Genomic DNA, 25,172 nt, shown 5'->3' with positions numbered 1-25,172 from the left:
AGCGGAGGAAATTGCTGAGGACTTCTCCTGTAACGCTTGTCTCTCATCTGCTAAATAAAAATTATATGCGCCGTTACTCTGCCTCACCTCCGTAGTGTTTCGGGTTTCCTTGGTCGGTGGAAGTTAATGGCAAGTAAAGTCCCTTACGTAACTGCCTCTCCATGGAGACTTGGGTTGCTGCTCGTTTAATTAGGGATCTTCTCAAAAGTTAGATTGCGTGACAAATTACCCACACGCACATGTGTTGGTATTTTCAGCGAGGGAAGGTAAAATGCAGTTGATGACATTAGTTTAGTTTCAGGCATTTTTTAACTGCTACCGCTTCGAAGTGTGGTGGTACCTTCTTTCCCACTTCATCCGCAGTTCTTCCCAAGGTGGGCTGCAAACACAGAGGATGAGGTGATGGGAGTCAGCATCCCAGGAAAAGGTGATTGTTTTTCAGGAAGGAAGTGGGATTTGCTCCTAGCTTTAAGACATCTGAAGAGAGTCACTGCTCCTGCACTGAGGATGATGATGGGATCTGCTCTACAGCCCTCCTTCCCCCAGCAGCTGAGTATGGGATGCGGACGAGGGGCCATCGCGACTCGAGGTAGCACCAAGGAGCCTGCGCTGGTGACCGGAGAGTTGTGCCTCCATCGCCGCATGGCAAGGGCGAATCAGTGTGCTCAGCCAAGGAAGGTTTGGAGCTCACCATACATGTGTGAGGCTCCTTTCAGATGCGACTGTACAAAAAGCTGTGTGGCTTCAAGTTGCTTTAACTTCCAGAGCTCTTCAGTTCAGCCTGCAAAGAGGAGCCGTGCGTTTTGCGTGCCCTCCTCTGAGTGCTCGTTAGTGTTGGGCTGTGGGCGCGTGGTGCCGTGCTGCCCGTTGCAGAAGTACCATGGGGGGCTCCGAACAAGCGAGATACCAGAAATCACAGCAGCCAGCTCTTCATTAGTCTGGTTTAGTAGGAAATACTGGTTTGGGTAAAATGCTGGACTAACACGACTCTCCCGTCTCCAGCTCTGTCTTGCACCATACACAGACCTGGACTTAGTCGACGCTTCTCCTTGTCCATCGCCACCAGTAAGAAAACTCCAGTACGGCAAATTGTGGTCTCCTTTGCTGCACTCGGTGCCTCAGACTGTCCAAAGATGATGGATAGTTATTAAATAATTGCAGAATTGATGCACGAAAGGAATCGAATCCAGAGCTATCCGACTCTTGTTTGTGTTTCTGGCACACAGGAAAGCCGCGGGACCCAAGTGGACCGGGGTGCGACCGGGGAGGGGGGGGCTTGTGCTGTCACCCTCTGCTGCAGCCCCCAGTTTGAGGGAGCGGTGACTCAGGGACAGGTCTGTGTCCTTTGGCGTGCTGTAGCGTTGGCTGTGAAATACCGTGACAAAAATGGAAGGTTAAGCGATGCTAAAAAGGTCAACAGTGAAATAGCTGGAACCAGCCAGTCAACCCGCTTTATTTTTTTTTCACTTTCCCTGTTGGCCTAAATGTGTCCTGTCCTATTCGGTTGCCGAAAGACTTAGTTTCTTCTTCTCTATGACTGCAATTGCCCTTCTAAATTGGGAGAAAAATTTACAAAATATTACAGAAGTATTGGTGGTACAAAACATAGATTTAGTGACACAATGGTACTTTAGAGTTTGTGGTTTGGACATTTTAAACCAGATTTACCACTTAAAAAATTTGCAACAGTCACAGATAGCTGCAAGCACACAAAATCATACGTGATGGTAAATGCTTCAGAGGCAAGGATATCTTTGGATCGCTAAACTTCTGTAAATAGCACTTGAGAACTTTTGGTTGTTAATTAAAAAATGTGTCTTAAAATTTCTACTGTTTGTTTGTAACAGGCAGAATTCTTTGATGTAGGATCTTCTACGTTGTTTTAATAATACCTGTTTGGGAAACTAATGCAAAACCAGCAAACTATTGGCATGCATTAAGCAATCACCTATGTCCTTCACCATTTTAATGAGTTTTTCTCAAGTTAAAATACACCATAATTTTTTTTTTTTTATATTCTGGTTATGTTACTTCAGAACATGACATTAAAAAAAAAAAAAAGTAAATGTTGGTAAGGACCTACATCAACCATCGCATTCAGCTGTGGGCAGCGATCTTGTCCTTTTGTGAAATAGAGCCCTCTCCAAAATGAAGCACGCTGCAGATCCAGACCCTCCTTCACGGCGCAGCTTCCTTCAAAACAAGGCACAGAACCTGCACTAATAATTAACTCAGCGCTGAGGAAATCTGCGTCCTGATGCTCTGTTGATCCGCAGCACATGAGGAGACTCAAGATGGCAAGCCCGTAGGAGCACGCTGTCTCTTTCACGTGTATTTTAATGTATTTAGCACAGTGAAGTCTCAACCTCACTTACCTGTTAGATACCACCATGTTAAGAACAAACAAGCCCTACTAATAACAGACAGAGCCAAAAGCTGCCAGAGCAGTCATTCCCGCAGAGATGATTTCATTTTTGTCGGGCGCAGTAAGATGCATAGGTGAGATTGAGAAGAGGGTGGATGAGGTGAGATGGTAACGATACCACGCAGTCTTTCGACTTGAGCGGCAGCTGATCCTACTTTGTGAATTATATTTGGGCCATCAGTGTTCCTGTATCACAGCATCTTTCAGTCTTTTTGCCCGAAGGGAGGTTTTTTGTTTAGATTTTGAGGTGCCCATCTGTGTGACTGAGCAACATAGGCAAAAAAAAAGAGGAGGGATGCTACATCAGGGTCCAGCTGCCTTGCTTGCCCTCCAGTCGTGATAGCCTTGTGTCGTTCATGGTCGTTAGGTACCACGGGCCTCTTGCGTGGCGATCCTCTAGGCGTTCAGGTGTGATCCTGGTCCTGTAAACCACTAATTCTGCCTAGTCCTCTCTGTGGGATCCAGGTCCAATATAAACTTTGAAGATGATCCCTAGCAGGACTGAAGTCCTCCACAAGCAGGCAGAGGCAAGCTATTCAGAAAAACAAGGTCATGCTGCCTTTTTTTTTTTTTTTTTGGTAAGCACAGGAATCAACAAAGCGATGTTATATAACTTCTATTTATATCCCACTTGCTCACTAGCTGCAGGCATACAAGAGTAGCTGAGAAGGGAATTTAATGAGCTCTCAGGGCTTGCTCACCTTCCAGAGCGGGTAGGAGCCAGCTTGTTTTTTGAAGTGCGTCAGCAAATGAAACTGGTGGTGGGTGGGTGGTTTGGGTAGGTGGACTGACTTGTTGCTATGGTTTTCTTTAATTCCTCTGTCTCTCAAGAAGATCTTACACTTTTTTTTTTCCTTTTTTTTTTTTTTTTTCTTTTGGGGAGTCTGCAGACTTCCTTGTTTCTCACACCTACACAGAGCTTGCTGGTTCGGTAAGGAAGTGGGATTCATGCTCCTGCCATGCAGGAGCCTTGCGCAGATTAACTGAGTGACCCGCCGGGTGCGTGCTCCCACATGTATGCAGGAGGAACTCAAATAAGGCTCCGTGCTGAAAGCAGGTCAGGCCCCCGAGCCTCCCACGCTTTGGAGGCCATCTGCTCCGTCTGCGGGGGGGATTTAAACCCCAAACCCCACAGTCACGTTCCTACCTGTCCTTCCCCCAGCGTGCCTTCACCTCCTGGTGATCATCCAGTGTCACTTCACCATCCCGGGGGTTTTGTGCTGGCTCTGGAAGGGCACGAGGGGACCGTATTTCTGTCAGGTTGCTTCTTACTTTCCTCTTTGTGAAATGACTTTAAATTGCATCAAGATTTGGGGCGTTGCAGTAGGAGAACGTGTAGGATATAAGGGCTTCTTCCTGAAGTGAGTGGTGCAGCTCTGCTGCTGCTGCCATTTAAAGCTGGTTGGGAAGGACGAGCGTCGACACGGGTCTGTCTCTGTACACTTGTACCCCCCCAAAAAACATCCTCCGTAAGGTGGGGCAGACTCTCCAGCTCAGAGTAGAGCCTTGCAGGATGGCGTGTGGATGCCCGTGACAGAGAGTTTGTCTTATTTGTGGAAAACAGAGCTGGGAAGTCCCCCTTCTGCTTTCAGGACAAAGTTTATTTTACAGTTTGCAAAAAAAAAACAGGCAATTGAGGTGTTCTGGCAGATTTTCCTTATGGGTTTATTTCAAACTGTGAAGTATGTTCAGCATGAAATATTTCAGCTGCCATTTCCTTAAGCTATGCAAGACTAATGATATCCATCACTCACGCCCCAGAGTGATGGATCTTTAGCGAGCCAGGATGTATGAAAGATTTCAAGAGAGGGATCAGTGATATTTAAAATAAATAAATGAGGGGGGAGAGAAAGCAAAGTTAGGCCTGAATTTTCTGCGGTGGAAGTACGTTTAGGCACAATGCAAAGGGTTGGCATTTGTACTTAATTCAGCGCTTGTGTTAGAAGTGCAGTTCCCCTTAAAATGTGGCTGCTTTGAAGTAGTCCAGCTATAAGAAACGGTACGGGGGTGGCAAGTTCTTTCCGCAAACATGAAGTAGCACAGAAGTTTTGCATTAGTTCATGCTGGCAGCCTGTCCGGATAACCCAAGCAAGCTAACATCCCCGTAATAATTTCTCTCTAGTGTTGGAATAAAATGTCCTGAACTGAAGCCAGAGAGCTGATCTTTCTCTTGTATCTGGAGGGACTTTCCTCTTTGAAATATCCCTGACTAGCCAAGTTCACAGGGTGTTTGCTGTTCACTGGCGTTAGAGAAATGGGGAGGGAGATGACAGCAGTTTGCTTTAATTTCAGGTGTTTGCTGGGGCTTTGCTTTCCCCTATTTATTGGTAATCAGATATTTGTTTTCCTGGGGAATTCTTTGGGATCTCTTGGGACGGTCTGGCGGGGCTTAATAGCTGTGGTCTGTTGAAACAGCTTTGTGAATTACAGAGGGTGTGGTCCAGAAAATACTCCGTCCTCGGCAGGATGACGGCAATCTCTGTTTGGTTCTGCAGCCAAACGCTTGCCTAAAATCAGGCCACCCTTCTTTCAGGAGGAAGCACGCATCCGAGCAGATGCGTCTTAAACCCAACGCTTGCTAATAGGTTTTAGTTATATTTCTCATAACATGATTGTTCAGACAGTGCATACAGTCCAGCCTGTAATTACCGAGTCTGGGGCGGAAAGCCAAGCTATTCAATGCAAAACAATCAAACGGTTGTTCCTTTTCTTGGTTGGCAAAACAGTTGTGACTTCAGGGCAGATTCAGGTAACGGCGTAGAGGAAGGTGTACCCAGTAAAGGTGATAGCACATAGGCAAAACTGGATAAGCCTTTCAAATGCAAGAGCTAGAAATTAGCTGCCTTCAGCTGATTTTTTTTTTTTTCCCCATTTAACAGTCCTACACTGGGCACAGACTCACTCAGCATTAAATTTATTGTGGATTAGTTAAATTGATAGTGGATTAGTTAACTGCGTCTGTACTTTGTACACCTTACACAAAGGTATTAGTGTGCTGCAGTTTATGGCTTCGCTCTCCAAAGGGCAGATGTCAGTTCTGCTGGTTAAAAACCCAGTTTGCTACCACTTGCTGGTACATGAGACACGTTGAGGAGCATTTGTCCATGCCGTGTAGTTATCCTGTCTCTGTAATCCCACTCCCATGAACAGCTGGGTAGCTTCCCTTCCACTCATCGTTGGAAATTACGTGTATTTTATGTCACAGGTCTTGGAAGGCAAGGCAGGAAGGGAGAAGAGGTAATGCTAGGAAATGTGCCTGTTCTTTGCTGATTTTTTTTTTTAATGTGATTCTACAATCCAGATTGTTAATGATCTGCAATATTTGAGAACATGCCAAAAAATAACCACCACAGAAAAAGATACTAATTCTGAATAAAATGCCAGCAAGCAAAAATAGTATTTTCAGTTTAGCAAAAAAGATAGGTAAACATTTAACAGTGTATGTAAATAATTTGAAGGGGATAGGATACCAAGTTCCTGGGAGTAACTACAGAAGAAACATAAAGGTCAAAAAAAAAATTTAAGTTCAGTGACTGGAAGTTAGTGACATAAAAAGGAGCTTAATCACATGTTTCTAAAAATTATTAACCACTGGAACAGACTACAGACAGACATAGTTCATCATCTCCAATGCCCTCTGAAGAAAGGATGCTTTTCTCAAAAAGATGCATTACTTAAACACAACTTTGGACTCAGTTAATGAGCGAGAGTGAAGGGCTGATGGTGCTCGAGGGTGGGCCAGGCTGTAGCTAATCAATGCACTGCAATTTAAACTTGACCTTTGATGTATTTTCTAGTAAAATCAATCACTTGGTTTGCAGCTTTTCTTCTGCGACATGTTTTGTGTGGACCAGGGAAATCAAGTCATAGATGGTACGGTGATGGTATTTACTTACCATCCCCCTTTGGCTCAGAGGCAGTATGCTGGAGGGTACAAAGGTGTAAGGGGGATATTCTGCTGTGCATGAGGTTTCTGGTTGGATTTCTTTAGGAGCAGAGTTGGGTGACGGAGAAGAGAAGGAAGGAGAAGTGATTCCACAGGTTTCCATGGTACCTGGTGTTACTACTTGTTTTACTCTGTGGTATTTTAATAGACCGCTTTGGATGTCAGCAGAAGGAATCGGTGTGGCTGACTTTGCAGACATGTGATGCCCATGCTGGGTTCTTCTCCTTCCATCCCCTCGAAACAAATACAGGCTCATCATAGCACTTGATGTATCGTATGCCTGTGAAAGAAACAGTGTACTGCTGCTTGCCTAGTGCTTCATACCTGCATGGAAATAGTGCACCACAGAAATATATATGTTCTCCAGTCACCTGCAAGACTTTGAACTTGCAAACCTTTATGCGAGAAGGTTTTCCCCTTCTGTTTCTTAACAAAGCTTTTTCCATTGCCCTGAGTTAGTTTTGAATGCATTCGTGTAGGTGGTGGTTGCTCGGTCTTTAAAAACGATTGAGAACTCTTTGCGTGATGTCGTTGCTGATGGTGAGCATAGCTATAATGTTAGAAGCTTGTGCACGTCATCTGTGGATGTTTTTGAGTCTCTTTCATTCTGCGGCTGTGTAATTAATTGCGATCACGTTATCTCTGATATTCTCGCATCAGAGAAGTCTTGGTTCATTTCATCAGCTGGTTGCTGTGCTCTGGAGATGTATTGCATTTCATTGAGGTTCGTGTACTTGTAAAGCCGTTTGCTGAACCTGGCATTCATAAAGTAAATCTCATGATCCTCTGTGTGTCATATGATGTCTCTTGTTTCACGGCAATGACTCTTAACAGTCATTAATAAAACACAGTTGAAATAAAATACAGTTTCATACTGCGCGATTTTAGCGCTCTAAGGGCAGGCAACTGGTCCCCTGCCAGTGTCTCGAGTACGGGATGAAGCTTCGATCTTCCCTGGCCTTTCAGGTAGCTTTTCCTCTGGTACCTCGTGCCAGGATAGCCAGCTACCATCCACATACTGGTACGTTATGGGTCACGGTTCCCTGCCCTACAGGAGGTTGTTAGGCGATCACAAGTCCCAGCTTGGTGGTCGCTAAATCGTCAGGGTCTGTCTGGAGGACGAGGAGACAGCTTTTGGGCTCCTCTGCCCGGGGAGGGCAGCCCTCGCTCTTGCTGACAAGATGCTTGGCTTTCGGGTTCGCAGCGGTTTTGTTAGGGGCCCCCCCAAAGGGACGGCAGGTGTCGAATGCTCCCGTGTCAGCGGTACGTTAAAAGCACTATTCTTCCACAAGGCGTACGAGCGCAGAGGTTTGCTGTTCTCTTCGTTCCAGGCTGCTCTCCTGGCATTTTCAGCATTCTCGCCTGTGGTTGCATGATGTCTGTGTGCAAGCCGGGACCCTGGCATACTGTAGTCTAAAATGGCCACTCTATTTCCATTTTAAAAAGGGAGATTTTTTTTTTCCAGTTTTTGCTTTGAGGCTGTATCTGTAAATAAACTTCGGGATTTCTGTCATAGTTATCACCACCGATTACCTGCTCGAGCGCAACTTGCAAGATCGCACCTCTTAAAATACAGTATCTTTTGATAGCTGGCATGTGGTTGATTCATATGTGTGAGGGTGTTAGGCATCCTGACCTAAACTGAAACAATCATTTTGTGACAACCATTGAACGTATGCACAGCACACACAAGAAAGCTTTACTGGAAATGTTCGTTTCATTTTTTTTTTCTCTGAAGTGCAGTGGAAAGTCAGTTAAGAAGCTTGAAAAGACAACAAAAATCAAGCCTGTCAGCAAGTAACAATTACTCGCATAGAAAGTATTTCTTCAGTGTGGTTCATTAAAAAAAACTTCTCCTTCACCACTGCTTCATCACAGGGAAACTCCTCCTGTACGGGCTCTTGAGATGTGCAGCCAGGTGACAACCATCGCTCGCCTGAGGAGTAAATCACGTTATTTTTCGGAAAACGGTTACCCTTTCTACAGCCGATGGTTTATGCTGGTCTGTCTGTTCTGTGAAATATTATTATTGGTATTCTCGTTGTGTAATACTGTTAGAGTAAAATTTTCAAGATGCGACTTAAATGCAAACTCCTTCTCTGTCTGTACTCGTAGCCACCAAGTAACAGACTGTTTCCAAGGGTTGCCTGTCTAAATAACCCAGCCCTGGGTTTGGTTACTGGTCGGCAGCTCAGGGAAAGCGTGTTAATACATCTCTTAGTTACGACAGTATTCTGTCCACTAGGTCTGGTCAGGTCAAAGAACCAGTTTAGAACAGAAAAAAACACCAAAAACTGGATAAGTAAACTGTCATTCAGACAAAGGATGTTTTTATTTGGGCATATTTTATGAGAAAACATTAAAATTCTTGATATAAAGTACTGGATTAGAGAATAATTCTGCAAATACTGTTAAACGAATTGGCCACCCAAATCATCTTGCGTCGTGTCACAGGGCCCAGCACAGTTTCTGTTGCAACGACTTTCGGTAGAAGGCATCTCTGCAGTGCACTGGCGTGTCTGTTTTATCAGACTGGTTGAAGGGATGTCAGGAGAAGGTACCAGTGTGGCTGGCGCTGCGGTCGTGTGATGCCCGCGCTTGGTTTTTCTGCTTTCCCTCCTCTCTGTTAATCACTAGAAGTAAGAACAAACTCTTAAGAGTTTACCCGAGATGCTCTGGGCAGGTAGAAGGTATTGTAGTGGTGGGAGGGATATCTCATGTGAATATTGACCAGCTTCTTTAAATAGTAGCATTCCTCCTTTGTCTGTAATCAAAGACGCAACTTTATTAGTGTTTCAAAGTCATCCAGCGCTGTTCTGACTGCAGCTGCTTGGGAGTGATCAAAGGCAGGCGTACCAGAGACGGCCTTGTGTGCTCCGCTTCGCAGAAAAGCGGGCAGGATATATTGCTATTCCCATTTTAATTTGTTTTTTCAATAAATCAGGCTTCATTCCTATTCATCATGTAAAGCTGTTGGATCGTGAGCCGCTGCAGAATGCTAACTAATTTCATAATGCTCTGCATAAGGTGACCCACTTACAAGTTCATCCTTCAGTCGTGTTTAAGCTCTGGTCCTGATTTATGTAACAGCATATTGGTTTCATCAAGAATTGTCTGATCACTCACTGTGTTGGCTCCTTTTTGACCTGTACATGATTTGTATTCTCCTCAATTTTAGGGAGAACTTTCTGTCTCTGTGCACATATGGGCAGAAGAACATTAATAAACCTTTGTAAAACTAGTCAATGCTTTGAGTTTTTCTGTCACTTAAAGATATATTAGAGTAGGGTTTAAAAGGAGTTTTAAGAAGTCTGCTGCAGTCAGGGCAGTGGAAACTTAGCATGAAATGTCCCTCATCGCATTGCCCTGTTTGTACATTTTTGGACTGTGATTAACATCGACTATTGCATGTTATGAGTCACAGTCCCTTTGATTTGAAGGTGGGAAGGGAGGACAGTTCTTTTTTCGTTGTGTTTTGCTCATACTCTTTTGTTTCTGAACTGAGAATCAAATCATAGATAATTCCATTGTCCTTACCTTACCTTTATTCATTGTACTTATCTTAATTCCATTGTTGAGAGAGAAGTGTGCTGCCTAGATGTATTAGGGCTAGTGTGATTTATTGCACTCACTTTTCTTTAAAAATGTGTTTGGAAGTTGTTAATAAGGGAGTTAACGTAGCTGAGACACTTGGGCTTCCTTAACAATAAAATACGAGTTTCTATTGCTCTAGGCTTTGGTTTACTGAAAGCTAATTAACCTCGCAGTCCTCCAGGATATCATGCAGTGCAGAAAGGTGAAATAATCTGTATTCAAGTCTGTGTATGAAGATATAGATCCTGTTCCATTTTCTCCTAGCATTCGTTCTTCTGCCGACTGACGGAAGATAAGAAATCTGAAAAGTTCTTTAAGGTTTTTTATGATCGCATGAAAGTGGCACAGCAAGAAATCAAGGCAACTGTCACAGTCAATACTAGTGACTTAGGAAATAAAAAGAAAGATGAAGACTCAGACAGAGATGTACCAAGCAGGAAAAGAGGTAATCCCCAGTTGTTCCGTTTCTGAAGTGACAAGGGAGTAAAATGCTGTGTTTTGAACTCATTTCAATTGATGCAATAATGCTCTGATCTCTGATCCCACAGAGCAAAGTTCAGAGATCAGTGGTGCCCTGGCTCAGGATTTCAAGAGCTTCATCCCCTCTTCATCCATTTGTGAGATTGTGCTATTGAAATGATGAAAAGTATTTCTGAGATGAGACTCTGCCGCCTTGTCTATCGTGACAAGCTGCCCAAATCTGATCCGTAGTAATGACCCTGGACTGTGGGTTGTGGTCAGTGCCTTCTCTAACAATAAGTGGAGAAATCCTGATTTTCTTCTATAGCAGGTCCTTTTATCATAACCCCTGATAGTGCTAGATGTGTGTGCCCTAACCAATTAATACCAGAATTTATAACTTTAATGTGGTTCGCATAAAAGGTGCAAAGAGAGTGACATGATACCCTTCTAAACTCGAGACCCTCACATCACACTAAACATACTTACCAAAAGAAATGATGATGAATAGCTGGCCTGCGTGTGAAACTGTAATGGGAAATGTATGAATAGATTTTCTGGTCCCTTTTATTCAGTTTGCCTAAGGAAGATCTGTTCTTGTGTGTTTTAGTGAGAGAGCCTATGACCCAAATTACCGAGGAGGTCCGGGATCAGTTACTGGAGGCCTCTGCAGCTACGAGAAAGGCTTACAACACTTACCGGAGGGAAGCTGATCCCGATGACCATTATTCGGCAGGAGAAGGAGCGCAGTCTGCAGCAGACAAGAGCAAAGATGACCTGGAGATGAGTGCTGTCATCTCAATAATGCAACCCATCCTCCGGTTCTTGCAGCTGCTCTGCGAAAACCACAATCGGGATTTGCAGGTACAGCCTGGTTCCTGGGCAGGCATGCTCATGTCGCCTTGTGCAGTCACTGCCATCGCATCGGTCTGGCTAATCCCATGCCTTTTAAAATTGATACGTGACCAACTATTTTCTTCGGTCTTGCAGATAATGCAAAAAAAGTATTTATACCTTGCTGGGCAAATACAGGGAAGTCTAGTTATCCAGTGTTCAGTGGTCTTTTCTATGTATATAAAAGGTGGTGGGATCAACACCTGATGTGGCTTTTTAAAAGTATATACTCAAAGCAAGCAAGCGTTCTGCTGTGACGTTACTGATCTGCTTTTGGGAGGGGAAGGAAAGGGAAAAAAGAAGTCATGTAAGAAAATAAAGAGAGCATTGAGACTTTGGTTCCAGCAGCCCTCAAGCATATGTGAAGAGGTTCCAGCGAACAGGTTCTCATGGGTTTTCGCGGATCTGTTCATGTGTGTAGAGATGAACACATGGGGATGGTATCAGGAAAGCCTCAGCTGGAGTTGAATCTGGTGAGGGACAGGAAGGGCAACAAGAAGGGTTTCTAGGTTGCATCCACAGCAGGAGGAGACTAGAAGAACATGGGTCTGCTGCTGAAGGGGGCAGAGGCTCTGGGGATAAAGGACATGGAGAGGGCCAAGGTACTCAGTGCCACCTTCACCTTGCTCTTTACTGGTAAGACCGGTCTTCACAAACCCTAGGTCCCTGAGACCGGAGGGGAGGTCTGCAGCAAGGAAGACTTACCCTTGGTGGAGGAGAACTGGGTTAGGACACATTCAAACGATCTGGACATGCGCAAGCCCACGGCACCTGGTGGGATGCCTCAGGCCCCCTGCGGAGTACTGGGTCCAGTATTGGGGTCCCTAGTCCAGCAGGGAGTCTCAAAGAGGACTAAGGGACTGGAGCATCTGACGGGCAAGGAGAGGCAGAGGGAGCTGGGAGAGGTCAGGCTGGAGAGATCCAAAAGGTCCCTGCCGACCTCCGCTGTCCTGGGATGCTCTGTGATGGGTTTGTATTATTTGAAATAGCAAGCCCAGAACTTGTACATTAGTAATCTTATCTAGCGCGTGCCTCCGCAGGAGATAAGATTTTTGCTTACAAATGGACTGCAATTAAGATGATTTTTGTTCAGCGTAACCACTGCTGCTGGATTAGAATTGAATAAAAGCGAGGAGCTAGTGAGACGCGGTACAATGTACTAAATGCCCTCATAAAGGAGGAATAATTGCCGTGATTGCATATTGTTGTACGGCACGCCAGAAGTGTAGGACCCTGCGTGAGTGCTTTTCAGACCTGCCAAATCACTTCCGCTGAACTCGAATGCCCTGCTGCTGGCAATATGTGAAATCAAATCTGTATGGTAATGTTCCTGTGCTGTGAACGTGGAATTCTTCTAGCGTTTTATAGGTGCCGAGGTTACATACATCAGGGTTTCTCCTAATTTTTTCAAAAAACTATTTGATCTTTGTTTTGTCAAACAATTTTCATGCCGTTAGCGATGTCAGAGACAAGTAGGACGGCAGTTCTATGTGGCAGTAGTCCAAACCGCACGCACATGATCCTTTGCTGCTGCTGTCTTTGGCTAGGCTCTGAAAGCTATAGGAGCAAAATTGAATTCAAGCCAACGCAGAAACTTGGCCTGAGCAGTTCACCATCCTGAACAATTAAATTCCCCAAACAGCAGGTAGTTGCATTCAGCTCTGGGAGAAAAAGGTGTTTTTAAAAAAAAAAAAGGTCGGAGGAAGAATTTTTCAAATCTAATCCTCTTGCTGCTTGCCTGCCTTGATGCTTGCCTTTCCCCTTCAGCCCTGAAGGGGAGGCAGGAGTGTCCAAAGCCTCAAAGCCTTTGTGTCTGCAGCTAGCACGTTGTAACTGAACTCCTTATCAATATTGCCAGTGGACTCACTGCTTAAAGGAGTAAGACAGACCTAATCTAGAAGCTGTGTGTCTTCCAAAATTGTGTAAGTTAGATTTGAATTAGAAGTGAATAGGGATCATCTGCCCAGTGCAGTTGTAGGTTTGTCAAACCAAGCATTTTACAAGCCGTTAGCAATTGAGAGTAGCCTGATGTTGTGCAAAAACAGGAAAATGCAAGTCACGGCTGTAAGAGTCAATACATGTTTTACATGAGGAGGAAGTCTTTGTGAAATGCAATACTGTGCCTTTTGCATCACTCGGTCGTTCCCTTCACAGATAAAGCTGCAGTTTGTCCCGTGTTGCACACAGGATGCTGTCCCCCTCCAGCTCGCTCCGTGGGTCTGGAGGAGGAGTTGCAATATCTTCCTCAAATTAATGCAAGGACTGGGACAAATGGATGGATGCTTAAGTATGTTCTGTCACCCACTTCAGGCTGAATGCATCAAATTTTCCTGTGGAGTACTCTTGATATCTCTGTTTCTCTCTCAGCACGCAGATACTTGGGTGCTCTTATTAAACTTGCATTGGGTCTGACCCTCCATTCTGCACGAGAGCTCAGCCTTGAAAGCAAAGCTGTCATGGCTCTGAATTGCTGTAGCCAGCCTCTTGTCCGGTCTGCTTCGGCTGGGCTACAGCCCTACCAGTTTCCTTAGGAGGTCTTTTCTTTGCCATCTCTTTTCTGAATGAAGGCGTCCCTGTATACTACAGAAGCAGTCACGAGAACTGAAGCTTGTGACAAGCTGAGTGATGCATCCAGGGAGCGCTTTGCTGGAAGCAAGAGCTGCGCAGGCTGGAGGAGAGGAGCGGGGATCGCCAGCGGGGCAGGGAGCAGCGCCCTCCCTCCGGAGCTGGTGCCCGGGCAGGTGGTACCCAGCAGCCTCCCACGCCACCACAGCCAAGCGTGCAGCTTCAGTGTTACACTTAAAAATCCCATCTTCGTGGGAAAAATAGTACTCCAATTCTTTTTTTCTCATCAAGTGCGTTATTTCCATGAAATAAAAATATTGCTAGCCAGTCTTGCTCAGAGTAAAGGTCTAAATTGGTAGATTAAATGCTGCTTTTGTGAAAAAAAAGTAATAATTGATGCACTTTTTAACATTGGATTTGACTGTTTCTTTTACTCATAATCCCTGGAGACAAAGCCTAAGTAATAAAGAACAGTAAAGTTCTGCATACTGCAGGAGAGTGATTCAGTAATTTGGCTAGTGGAGCAGTACTGCTGCATGCAGAGAATGAGCCGGTTTAGCTCGCCATGTTTTAGGCAAGAAGCGTGTGTGAGAATTAACTTTCTAAGACCAAAGAGCAAGCCTGTATTCAGTGAAAAATGCCTTGCTTGATTGCTTCTGAAGAAAAATCTGTTCATTTAAAAATATTTCTTTACTAAGACCTTCTTCTTATTTATGTTCTTTCTTTGCGGAGTTTTTCCAATTAGGGATCAGATCTCTGCTAAAACAAAGACTGTTCAAAGAAAACATTTAGACTTTGGGGGGAATTACCCACTTAAATGGTAGAACTATTCATTCCAAGGATTCTGTGTTCATCCCTGCTTGAGCAAACCAAGCTAGTATTCTGTAAGTAGCCAGTTTTATTTTTAGTCATCGTGTTTTCTCTGAAGGGTACTCGGCTTTAGGCTGTGTACTGGGAAGCAAAGTCTCCGACACCCCGACATGCTGTAGAGGCATTAGGAACTGGCTGCAGGTGCTGCCTTTGCAAGTGTAGCCCTATCTGGCCATGTGTCCCAGAAATGGGGAGGACTGGGCTCCCTAAAAATGGATAGCATGAAGTCAGCTAATGTCTCCAGAAGGTTATTCACAAAGGTAGGAGTTGAAAGACTGCCTGACTTTGAGTGCATTTCGTCCCATCGGAAAGTATTTCTCTCTCAACTGAGTAATAGAATCCCTAAAGTTAGGCAGTATGAATGCTCTTTTCCCTCTTTTCTCCTCAAGATCCCACAAGCTGCATATTTTTCAAATGTTCTAGCTGAATCTGCAACTCTGTCACTTTTTATTTGGAATGCAGGGTCTTGCGGATGGCACATTCCTCAGGTTCGTTCCCACTGAAAGCAATAGGATGGCATGTTCGATATTGAAGAGTTGTGTTCCCACTCCGTAGCCTGTGAGATGCTCTGGATGACAGAAAATTAAGAGCTCAATCTATACTGGCTGAGATGGCAACAGACATTCCCTCGGGCAGTTTCTCACGATGCAGTGGGGTCTTGTTTTCTACTAATTTTTCCTTCCCCTTGTTAGCCATCTAACATTGTCCTTCTGCCCCCTGTGACTCATTTCTCCTCTTTCCTTTGTGTTTATTGACTTTGGATCAAGAAGCTAAGGCTGGTATAAACCTAGCTATAATCAGAATAAATGCCGTACCGCAGCTGGGGAGCATTTTGTTTCATCACTTTCAGTATTATCCATTATCTCTGCTTTTTTTCCTGGAGAGAAGGCACAAGCTCCGATTTCTGTAGCGTCAACCTTTCTACGTTTTGACAAGTTAATCAAAAGTCAGGATACTAAATGAGCAATCAGTTGAAATGTGCTGAATCACTGTCACCTTTAGTCAGCATTCATAGACAGCATTTTCCTTTTTTAGCTTAGCCTTCAATTGAATCTGGCAATTTCTCAGTCTGTTTGCCTTAAAGGACTTATTAGTCTGATGCAGGCAGTAGAGGCAATCAGTTAACAGTGCTCCTCTGCAGGCTGGCAGAAAAGACCTTGCTGGTTCCATAGTCCCATGCATCTTGTTCATCTGGGGGGGGGTTCGCCTTTGAAGTGTTTTGTAACCTGCTAGAATTAGGCTGGACAGACGTTCTCCTGTTGAAACTTCAAGGAAAAGAAAAGTGGTAGTGGTTATCCATTTTTACAGTGCGCCACTGGGAAAACGCTGACAAACAGCATCTGAGTCACTGGGAAATTGTTTTTTGTTAATTGTCCTTCTTTGTTTTCGTTGGGTCAGGGTTTTTTTCATTTGGAATACAGGAGAGAGGAAACATGCTTAATCCATGCTGATAAACCTGGCATTTCATTAGAGGAGCTGCTCCTAATCAGCAGCTTCAAGCAGGGATTGCAATAATTATGTGGGAAGAAATGCAATTGAGAGAATTGCATTTCGAGACACCTTCCTTCAAGGCATGCAGTCAGGTGCCTCCTCACTGTGTGTGCAGGTGCTGCTGCTGTGAAGCCAGAGCCAGGGAATTGCTGCTTCTGTCTTGGAGAAAGGTCTCAGGAGGAGAGAGCCTTGAGTGATGGTTAGCAGTGAAATGTAGCAGGTAGGCTGGAAGGAAAGCTTGCAGGCTCAGGAGAGCTTTCTGATCCGCAGTGAATAGCCTATTCCGTGTTGGGTTTCCGTGCTCTAATGGATGCACTCTGTTTATTTCTGCTCGTCTTCTATAAAATTTGAAGCCAACAAGCTGCTCAAGAGAGCAGCACGTTGCAAGCAAGCCCTGAAAGAGGCTTAAATTGCTTGTACAGGCTGTAGTGAAATTAGAGCAGTATACCATGCAGTGCAATTGTGGGTGGATGAACCTAATAAAATATTATGATCCAAACATCAGTTTGTTTGGTTTTTTTTTTTCCTTTCCCTCCTGGCTTTGACACTTTCCTCGCAGAATTTTCTACGCTGCCAGAACAACAAGACCAACTACAACTTGGTGTGCGAGACGCTGCAGTTTCTGGACTGTATCTGTGGAAGCACAACTGGTGGACTTGGACTTCTTGGTCTGTATATAAATGAGAAAAACGTAGCGCTGATCAACCAGACGTTGGAAAGTTTGACCGAGTACTGTCAGGGGCCTTGCCACGAGAACCAGGTAATACATCCATAGCTGTGACAAGCATCACCCTTTCTCCCTGCACCCACAGCGTGTGCTCTGCTGGGCTTGGCTCTCGGTCTGCTAGACGTCTTCTCTTATAACGCTGCTCCCTTTACTTGCCCTACAAAGGGGTTTTGGTTTGGGTTTTTTTTCCCTAATAAACTCATAATAATCAATTTCTCTTTTTTAGGCCCCCCTCTGAGGACATGAACCACTCAAAGCAGTAGAGAGTTTTCTGCTTTGCTGAGATTTAAGTTGTTTTATTAGACTTGACAGACAGGGAAGAGTGGAGTATTTTTGTACTTGAAATACTGTCTAGAAAAAATGTTGCTAAAACCAAGCTCTGTTGCCTGTTGTAAAAGAGGCCAGAAATGTGGCCCCCCCCATCCCGATGGGAGAAAGTTGAGCTCCGTAGCTTTGTTAATGAAGGCGATAACCACTGTTCTCAGACGTAGCCTTGCACGCAGAACCAGGTGCACGTTGCTGCCGACTGTCCCTGCGCGGGGACGCGACAGTGGCTCCCAACGAGCACGGGGTGGGTGTTGGTGAGGGCCGCCAAGTCTCTGCTGGGGGCTGAGGCAGCCTCTGTCCAGCTCCCCCCAAACCGTACTCGCCGTCAGCGGTACGTTCTGCTCCGAGCAGGAAGAACTGTTTTAAAGCAAGCGTGGTGGTTTAAGTAACCGCGTTACAGGGAAGGGGTAACTGAATAATGACAGTAATCCTGTCAGATAAAGCAGTTACTGACCCACAGCTGGAGTTGGTCCGCTCTGTTCCTCGAGGGTTGAATAATCAGCAAGGAATATGGGAAGACACTTTGTTGGCATAAGCAGGAGTTTTTAGGTGCTCCAGAATTACAGTTTGCTCCAGTGGGAGGGACCAGAGGGCAGGGGCAGCTGTACTGCTCAGCTGTGCTTTTCCATTTCACCTTCCCGCAGGTTGTACAGCCGTGCTTTTGAGCAGCATCGCCAATTAGTCAGGCCCATGTCTTCTGCCTTCGGTCTGAACGTGACCCTTGCTGTAACTGTTTCGATGAGTCAAATGAGGTCTGAAAGTCTAGACTAAACCATACTAAAGAGATAGCTACCCCAAAATAGTTTTCCAAACTCTGGCTGCATATTTTGGCATTGACTCAACAAATAACACATGCTCTCTGTGTGTGTGTGTTTGCTGGAGAACACTTTTCCCATTGAGCTGACATGACCTGCGAAGTCCTGTGTTGTGGGGTGGGTGTCACCTTTCTAACAAGCAAACCTCTGCACTTAGACACATGGATATCTGCTTATTTTCTCTATTTGCATATTAATTGAACCATAGCATGGTATAGACTGGAATGTGACTTTCCAAAAAGTCTTCAAGAATATCTGTTCTTTAAAGTGCCTTTTCTTCATGCACTCAAACGTAATTTACAGCAAAGCTAAACAAAGCGGGGGGGGGGGTACCTCTGCAAGGGAATGCATGAGGCTGTACACATCAGTTCATAACTGACAGTTTCTCTCTGTTATATGGGTCAGGTGAAATAACAACCTTTAGATATAGGTATGGATCCTCGCAGTGGAGCTTGACGACAGAGCAGGGCTCTGGATTTTGAAGCCAGCAAGCTGCTGTTGCTTGGTACATTTCAGTTATAGACCATTATAAAAGCAGGGTTAAAGGGTAAGCAAGAGGGTTACAGAAATTCACATTCTTTGGTTAGACAGGACTGAAGTAGGTGTTGATTGGCAGATCTAAAATAAAGAAAACTCTCTCTAATCTCAGTAAAACAGTGTTCTTCCTCAGCTATGTATTCAGCCTGGACTCTTTGGCATGTAAATGCTTCATTTATCAACTGTGTTGCTTTCTGCTTCCTGAGGCTGGGTGGTTTCTGTAGGACATGCCATGGCTGATGATAGGAAAAGCTTGAAACAAAATGCCTTAATCTTTTGTTATTCCACTGACGGGAGTTTTCTGTTCAGTTATCCATCTCGAACAGCTTATGAGGTGATGAAAGAGGTGACTCTTCTGTTCTGGCTGGGTCACCAGCCTAGGCTGCATTTTTAGTGTAGACAATTAGCGAAGTTTGATGAATTTTCTTTGGACAGAACTGCATTGCTACTCACGAGTCCAACGGTATTGACATCATCACAGCATTAATTCTCAATGACATCAACCCTTTGGGAAAGAAAAGGATGGACCTTGTGTTGGAACTGAAGGCAAGTGAATATTTTGTGCGATCCACGTTAACAGTAAGATGAAACATAATTTTATTGTTGGAATTACGTGGGTGTTTATTATATCCCAATATTCATAAGTGCCAAAAAATTATATGCATCAGCGAGCTGGAGGCAGTGCCCAAAGATTATTTGTCAGAGGCATTTCATCTTTTAAACGATAACATGGAGGCACCAGTTTTCAGATGGGGGGAGGATGCAGGCAGCCAAGATATGCTGAGAAATCCTAAAATAATTTCCTGTTAAAGATTTAAAGCTGATGAAAACTTCTCCATTGTTTCAGAGCTTTTACATATACAATGGAAGTAAAATTTCTCGTGCTATGTCTAGTTTCCTCATACTTTACTGCTGCTGTTTAATCAGTTGATGTTTAATCATCAAGAATTGTTTAGGGCGGTTCATATTAATGCTGAAATAATTAGCCCTTGTGCTGGTTTCAAAATACACTAGCAGGTTGTCTTCTAGCAACAGCAGTCACAGAGCACTCCTGCATCAGCATATGTTTTAGAAATATTTCCTTTCTGACTTATTGTCCTGTCTTATAGTGCAATGTCTAGTTGTTTTCCGCTGCCGACTCACACCATTATTATGGGTAGTGTGGGTTTTTTATTATTCTAAATAAAAAATGCTTTTAGACTCAATTAGCATTATACTTCAAAATTAAATACTTTTATTGGTTTTTATTGTCAGTCATGATGGATTTTAATCTTAATTGTTCGTATTAAAGTAGTCTGGTGCCTTGTGGTAGTTTCCCATTTCCTCCCTCTATTTCTTGGCATGAGCAGGTTGCAGAGTAATTTTCAGTTAAAAGCAGCGGAGCACGTCTGTGTCTTCAGCCTTGGCTGTCCTTTGATTTAATCAACAGTATCTTGAGTAAAGCTGAGCTGCACCATTTTGGAGTTGAGAGCTTGTGGTAATGCTGCAGTATCTTCAAAACAAAATAATACAAGCTTGCAACCTCAGCGTTTCGGAAATCCGAACCTTAACTTGGGTTAGTTTGATGGCCCCCGATAAGTAGGGCTCGGGAAATAAACTGGTAAAAAAATACTGCGAAGTTGTGTATATCAGTAATTAGAGGGGAAGGAGGGCTTGGCGAGGAGAGGCTGCAGGAGCCCTGCAGTGGGCTGGCGGGGAGGATCTGCCTTGCCTGCGGGTCGTGTTTTTCAGAAGCCGGCTGTCTTGAGCCCTTAGCCCGGGTGGCAGTGCCCAAGCTGGGTACCCTCCTCGTTTTTGGAGTCCTGGCAGTGATTGCTGGTGTTCTTCCCTCCCTTCAGAACAACGCCTCAAAACTGCTCTTGGCGATCATGGAGAGCAGGCACGACAGCGAGAACGCGGAGAGGATCCTCTACAACATGAGGCCCAAAGAGCTGGTGAGTCCCTGGGTCGCTCTGAAACTCCCGACTCCCTTCAAACCAGCGACAGCAGCACTGGGGAGACTGGGGCGGTCGCGTCCCCCCCAGGCGTGCTGCAAGAGGTCTGTGCGTGGATTGCTGGGCAGTGGAAGAGCTTTCAAGGATTTGGTTAAATGAGTGCAATATCCCCGGGGGGGGGTCTGTCTTGTTCCCAGGCAGCACGAGCAATTAGGGAAGCCACGCCGAATGCCACGGAGGAGGCATTCAGCAACCTGCGTAAGGCAGGGAAGGAGCGTCGTCCGACTCTTTGGAATCCACGTGTAGAAGTTATTTGCACAAGAGACAGAGAGAAACGAAAACTTCTTGTGCCCTAAAAGCGGTTCGGTAGACTGTAGCAGGCTTTTGGGCCGGTTAATGTGTTAACTGGTGAAAACACAGCCGGGAGATTCAAAGTACAGCTGAAACGCTGTCGACTTGTCTCGGTGCACGTAGCTACGGCGGGGGCCAGAGGTCGGAACGTGATGGAGCGTGCGGCGAGGGTGGCCCGGGATGCATTACCTAGAGGGGAACGTGAAGTTCAGGTTCTTGTGTCAATGAGCTGGGCTGAAGGTGCTGAGTTCAGGTCTCCTCTTTTATCCTGGTGGTTGGGAAGCCCACCGACCTTCCTCTTGAATATATATGCTCAGCTCCCTTTCACCTGTGTACGAGTACGAAGTGTATACTGGCCTTAGCAGACTTCAGCCCTCAGCCTGAGCTGTCTCTTCAGTGGCCTGTGTCTCTCTTTCTAGGTGGAAGTGATAAAGAAGGCTTATCTGCAGGGAGAAGTAGAATTTGAGGATGGAGAAAATGGGGAAGATCTTGCGGCATCTCCGAGGAACGTGGGACACAACATTTATATATTAGCTCATCAGGTAGAATTTTGCCTACAGCTTTTGTAAACCTGTAAAGAATCAGAAAAGAAAATTCTATAAGAAAAGTTTTGGAGTTTTCTTTTATAATGGGAAGCAGACAGGCTCTTGACCGAGTTTCTGAAGACATGTGATTCAAGTTCTTGGCAGTACTGGGGAGCAATGTATTATTTTTCAGCTGTATCAAAGGTTACTTTCTACTCCCAAAGAAATTATTCTCACAGATCAATTAGACTGCAAGCAGAAATCTCACTCTGCTTCTGTGGTTCTTGCCACATTCTCCCTATGTTGGAGCCAGTCAGGTTTGTTGTATTGATACAATGTGTTTGAAAGGTAGAAGACCAAAGGGGGGGGTGTAGAATATATCTAGATCTACTTAATATATTGATGCTACATGTATCACTTCATTACAGACTTCTTTAGCATCTGAGAAGAAAGACCATCACTCTGCTGTAAGATGAATTTAGAGCATCCAGAAGCATTTTTGGAGCAATGCTCTGTGCATCTGCTTTTCAATTGATGCAAATTTTCTCTTCCGTCCCTGCCTAGATACTTGCGTGATTAGCACACCTTTGAATTAGGGTGGGCGTAGAAGGATAGACTGAATGTGAATGTTCAAAGTTTCCCAGGTCAGGCAAAGGGTGGGAGAGGATGGGTAAAAGAGGAGTATAACAGGGATATTAAAAAAATACATATTTGAATCATTCTGACTTGCTCCCAAAATAGAGCTGCAGGGTGTCTGGTTGGAATAGAATAAGCCTTCTGTCAACTTTGCCCTTTCTTAGCAGCTGACTGCGTACTATTTCTTTTTTTTATGCCAAAAATCAGAAATTTAATATCATAGAGAGACATCTGGTGTCTCCCACTCCCTTTGCATTCCTTTATTTTAGTTGGCTCGTCATAACAAAGAGCTGCAGAACATGCTGAAGCCGGGAGGTCAGATAGAGGGAGACGAGGCTCTGGAGTTTTACGCCAAGCACACGGCACAGATTGAGGTACAGGGAAGCCGGTGGCTGCCGGGAGGTGTGGGGGGGGGAATGATCCGCTGCGGAAAGAGCCGCTTGGAAGAAAAACGATGGAGTTAAACACCGGCTATATTATACGTGATATTTTGATCAAACTGACTACCTGTGTGTGGACTGTCATCTTTGACATGAGAATATATGTGTACTTATTTTTTTATTTTAGTTTTTGACAGCCGCTGGGGGGGGGGAGCTATTTTTGAGCTGTCATGTGTGGGCTTTAAGATGGAGCTGAGCAGAGCTCTGTTGGCAGGAGGAAGTGTAACTTCGCTTCTGTTACATTTTGGCCGGAACTATTGCTGAATCCATAAAGTTAGTGATAGCTTTTGCCATTCTTTCTGTATTAAAATGACAGTTTGGCCTGATGTACAGTCTAAGATGCTTTTTAAAAGTAAAACACACACAAATAGGGAGAGTTCACAAGACTCTCTAATAACCCATGTAAATATAACTCTTATTCCTCATACTTGCCTGTGCAGTGCATGGCTAAAATTTGCTAAGATTCTTGAACTGGGCAACCAGATTGCTCTAAAATTCAGCACAGCTTTGGTGCAGGATTCACTGGGCCCTGTGGAAATCCCAGTTAAGAGCAGTATTGCCAGGATAAGACCGCAGCATAGAAATTACCAGTCTTGGAGCTAACTGTAGGCCTACTTTGAAAGGTAAATTAAATGAAGTCTCTATCAAGCTGCTGTTCTGCGGAAATGTGTCCAAGTTTCTACATGTAGCTGGTTTGAAGGGGGGGTGGCAGGGGGTGGCGGGGAGCAGACAAATGAAGAAATAAAAGAATTTAAAAACTAGGAAGAACTCTAAGAAAGACTGCTGTTCAGATTGTCAGGTCGGACCGTACCATGGAGCAGATCGTCTTCCCCGTGCCCAGTATCTGTGAATTCCTCACGAAGGAGTCCAAGCTGCGGATATATTATACCACGGAGAGGGATGAACAAGGCAGCAAGATCAACGACTTCTTCATGAAATCAGAAGACCTCTTTAATGAGATGAACTGGCAAAAGAAATTGCGAGGTAGGTTGCTGTTGCCAGCGTGGTTGTGTGGAGCATCACCAGCAGAGCACTGAGGTCAGGTTTTCAGAGTTTGAAACGTTGACTCGGTAGCAGATGGTTCCCCAGTGTGGCAGCAACCTTGATAATTGTTTGAAAGAGTCTGCTCCTCTGCACGATGGCAGTATGCTGTAATGAAGTCAAGCTTAATGCAAGAGCAATATGGACCAACTGGAGGGGATCCAGGGGAGAGCAGTGAGAAGGATCACAGGTCGTCTTTTTTAAGATCCAACAGGAAGGAACAAAATTGTGGAGGCTTAGCTTAAATGAGAAGGCATTTGGTGGCAGGGAGGAATGGAGAGGACACAGCTGAAGAAAGCAGCGGTCTGTTCTCCTTCCCTGCACTGGATACACGAAGCAGTTCCCTTGCTTTGTGAGGAGGAGTAAGGCTGGGTAATGCAGCATGGACTTATGGCATCTGCAGCAGTGGAGGCACTTGAGAACAGGTTAAACATGCATTTTTCCAGTAATGGTAGAAGTACAATTCGACCTTCCTTTGGGCAAGGAATAGACTGGCAGATGTGCCGACTAAGTCCCTTCCAGCCCTGTGATGCTAAAACACCTGAAAGCGAGCATTTTCAAGCACTGCTTTTCCCTCTGAAGTTCCCACTGGCAGCTAGGAAAACTTTTTAAATTATCTTTTAATTCATACAGTGCCACCACCTCCCCCAGTACACTTTCTAACTTGTTTGCTTAAAATTATTTATTTAAAAAAAATCTTGTTTTGTTAAAGGGGAAACGTTGCACATGAGGCTCAGCTTCAGTGGGCAGTGATGAGTGGTTAGAATTTACCAACAATGATCCTCTGAAATGTGAGAGAAAGCAGTTATTTCCTGCTCAAGTCAACATCTGCCATCTGATGCCACTGTTGTTCCCCATGCTTGAATCAGCTGAACTCCAATTATTAGCGCAAGAGCACAGACTGGTCCGGAACCGCCTCCTAGAGCAAATGTGAGAGTGGGCTGGTGCTGTACAGCTGCGTCCTGCTGCCAGCCACCAGAACCTGCCTGCTGGGCCAAGCATCCATGCCAGCACGGTTAGCAAAGGTTTTCCCCCGACGGAGACCTTGTTGGTAGTCAGCATTGCATAGCATAGGAAAAAATTAAGTGAGAAGGGTCCTCTTGACCTTCCTCCTTGTGAAAATTATTTTTTATAAAATTATTCCCTTTGTTGTAACCTCTGACGATTGCATTTTGCCCTTTCACTGTGCACCTCCAAGAAGAGCTTGAACTCTTTCCAGTTTGTTTTTGGGATGCATATGCACAGTTCACGCTAGAGCTTATGAAGTGTTGCGCAATTGGTAACGGAAACTCAGTATTTGCTTCTGATCATTTGGGTGTATGTATGTATATGTTAGTAGATCTTTTAACAGAGAAAAGCAGTTGTAATCATATTACTTAAAATTATCAAAGTCAGGTATAGATGAGACCGCCTGAAACTTGGTCAGCTCTACTGAATTATTTTTCATGTGCATGAATACTAAATAGAGTGGAGCTATTTCCACTGAACAATGGATTAGTGCTTCTGACAGCATCAAAATCCTGAGGAGGCTGTTTCCTAAAATGACTTCTAAGAGCTCTACAAGAAATACGGAATTATTTCCTAAACAAATGGACA

General features: G+C 44.7%; 1 protein-coding gene across 12 annotated transcripts in view; it reads left to right on the top strand.

The window, feature by feature from the left end:
- ITPR1 (inositol 1,4,5-trisphosphate receptor type 1) overlaps window positions 1-25,172 on the top strand; it is a 186,213-nt gene that overhangs the window by 127,322 nt on the left and 33,719 nt on the right. For 7 of the 12 annotated variants that reach the window (XM_069811782.1, XM_069811785.1, XM_069811783.1 and 4 more), the window contains 9 exons: window positions 10,230-10,410; window positions 10,514-10,582; window positions 11,035-11,288; window positions 16,804-17,004; window positions 19,086-19,196; window positions 20,489-20,584; window positions 21,355-21,477; window positions 22,365-22,469; window positions 23,327-23,519. In XM_069811782.1, the coding sequence (XP_069667883.1) occupies window positions 10,230-10,410; window positions 10,514-10,582; window positions 11,035-11,288; window positions 16,804-17,004; window positions 19,086-19,196; window positions 20,489-20,584; window positions 21,355-21,477; window positions 22,365-22,469; window positions 23,327-23,519 (1,333 nt within the window). The remainder of the gene's footprint in view (window positions 1-10,229; window positions 10,411-10,513; window positions 10,583-11,034; window positions 11,289-16,803; window positions 17,005-19,085; window positions 19,197-20,488; window positions 20,585-21,354; window positions 21,478-22,364; window positions 22,470-23,326; window positions 23,520-25,172) is intronic. The other 5 variants (XM_069811791.1, XM_069811789.1, XM_069811790.1 and 2 more) reach the window with 1 other exon arrangement.

Source organism: Haliaeetus albicilla, chromosome 24 (assembly GCF_947461875.1).
Source record: "Haliaeetus albicilla chromosome 24, bHalAlb1.1, whole genome shotgun sequence".
NCBI lineage: Eukaryota > Metazoa > Chordata > Aves > Accipitriformes > Accipitridae > Haliaeetus > Haliaeetus albicilla.
The sequence above is the reverse complement of the archived record's forward strand: the minus strand, read 5'-3'. Positions and strand labels throughout refer to the sequence as shown.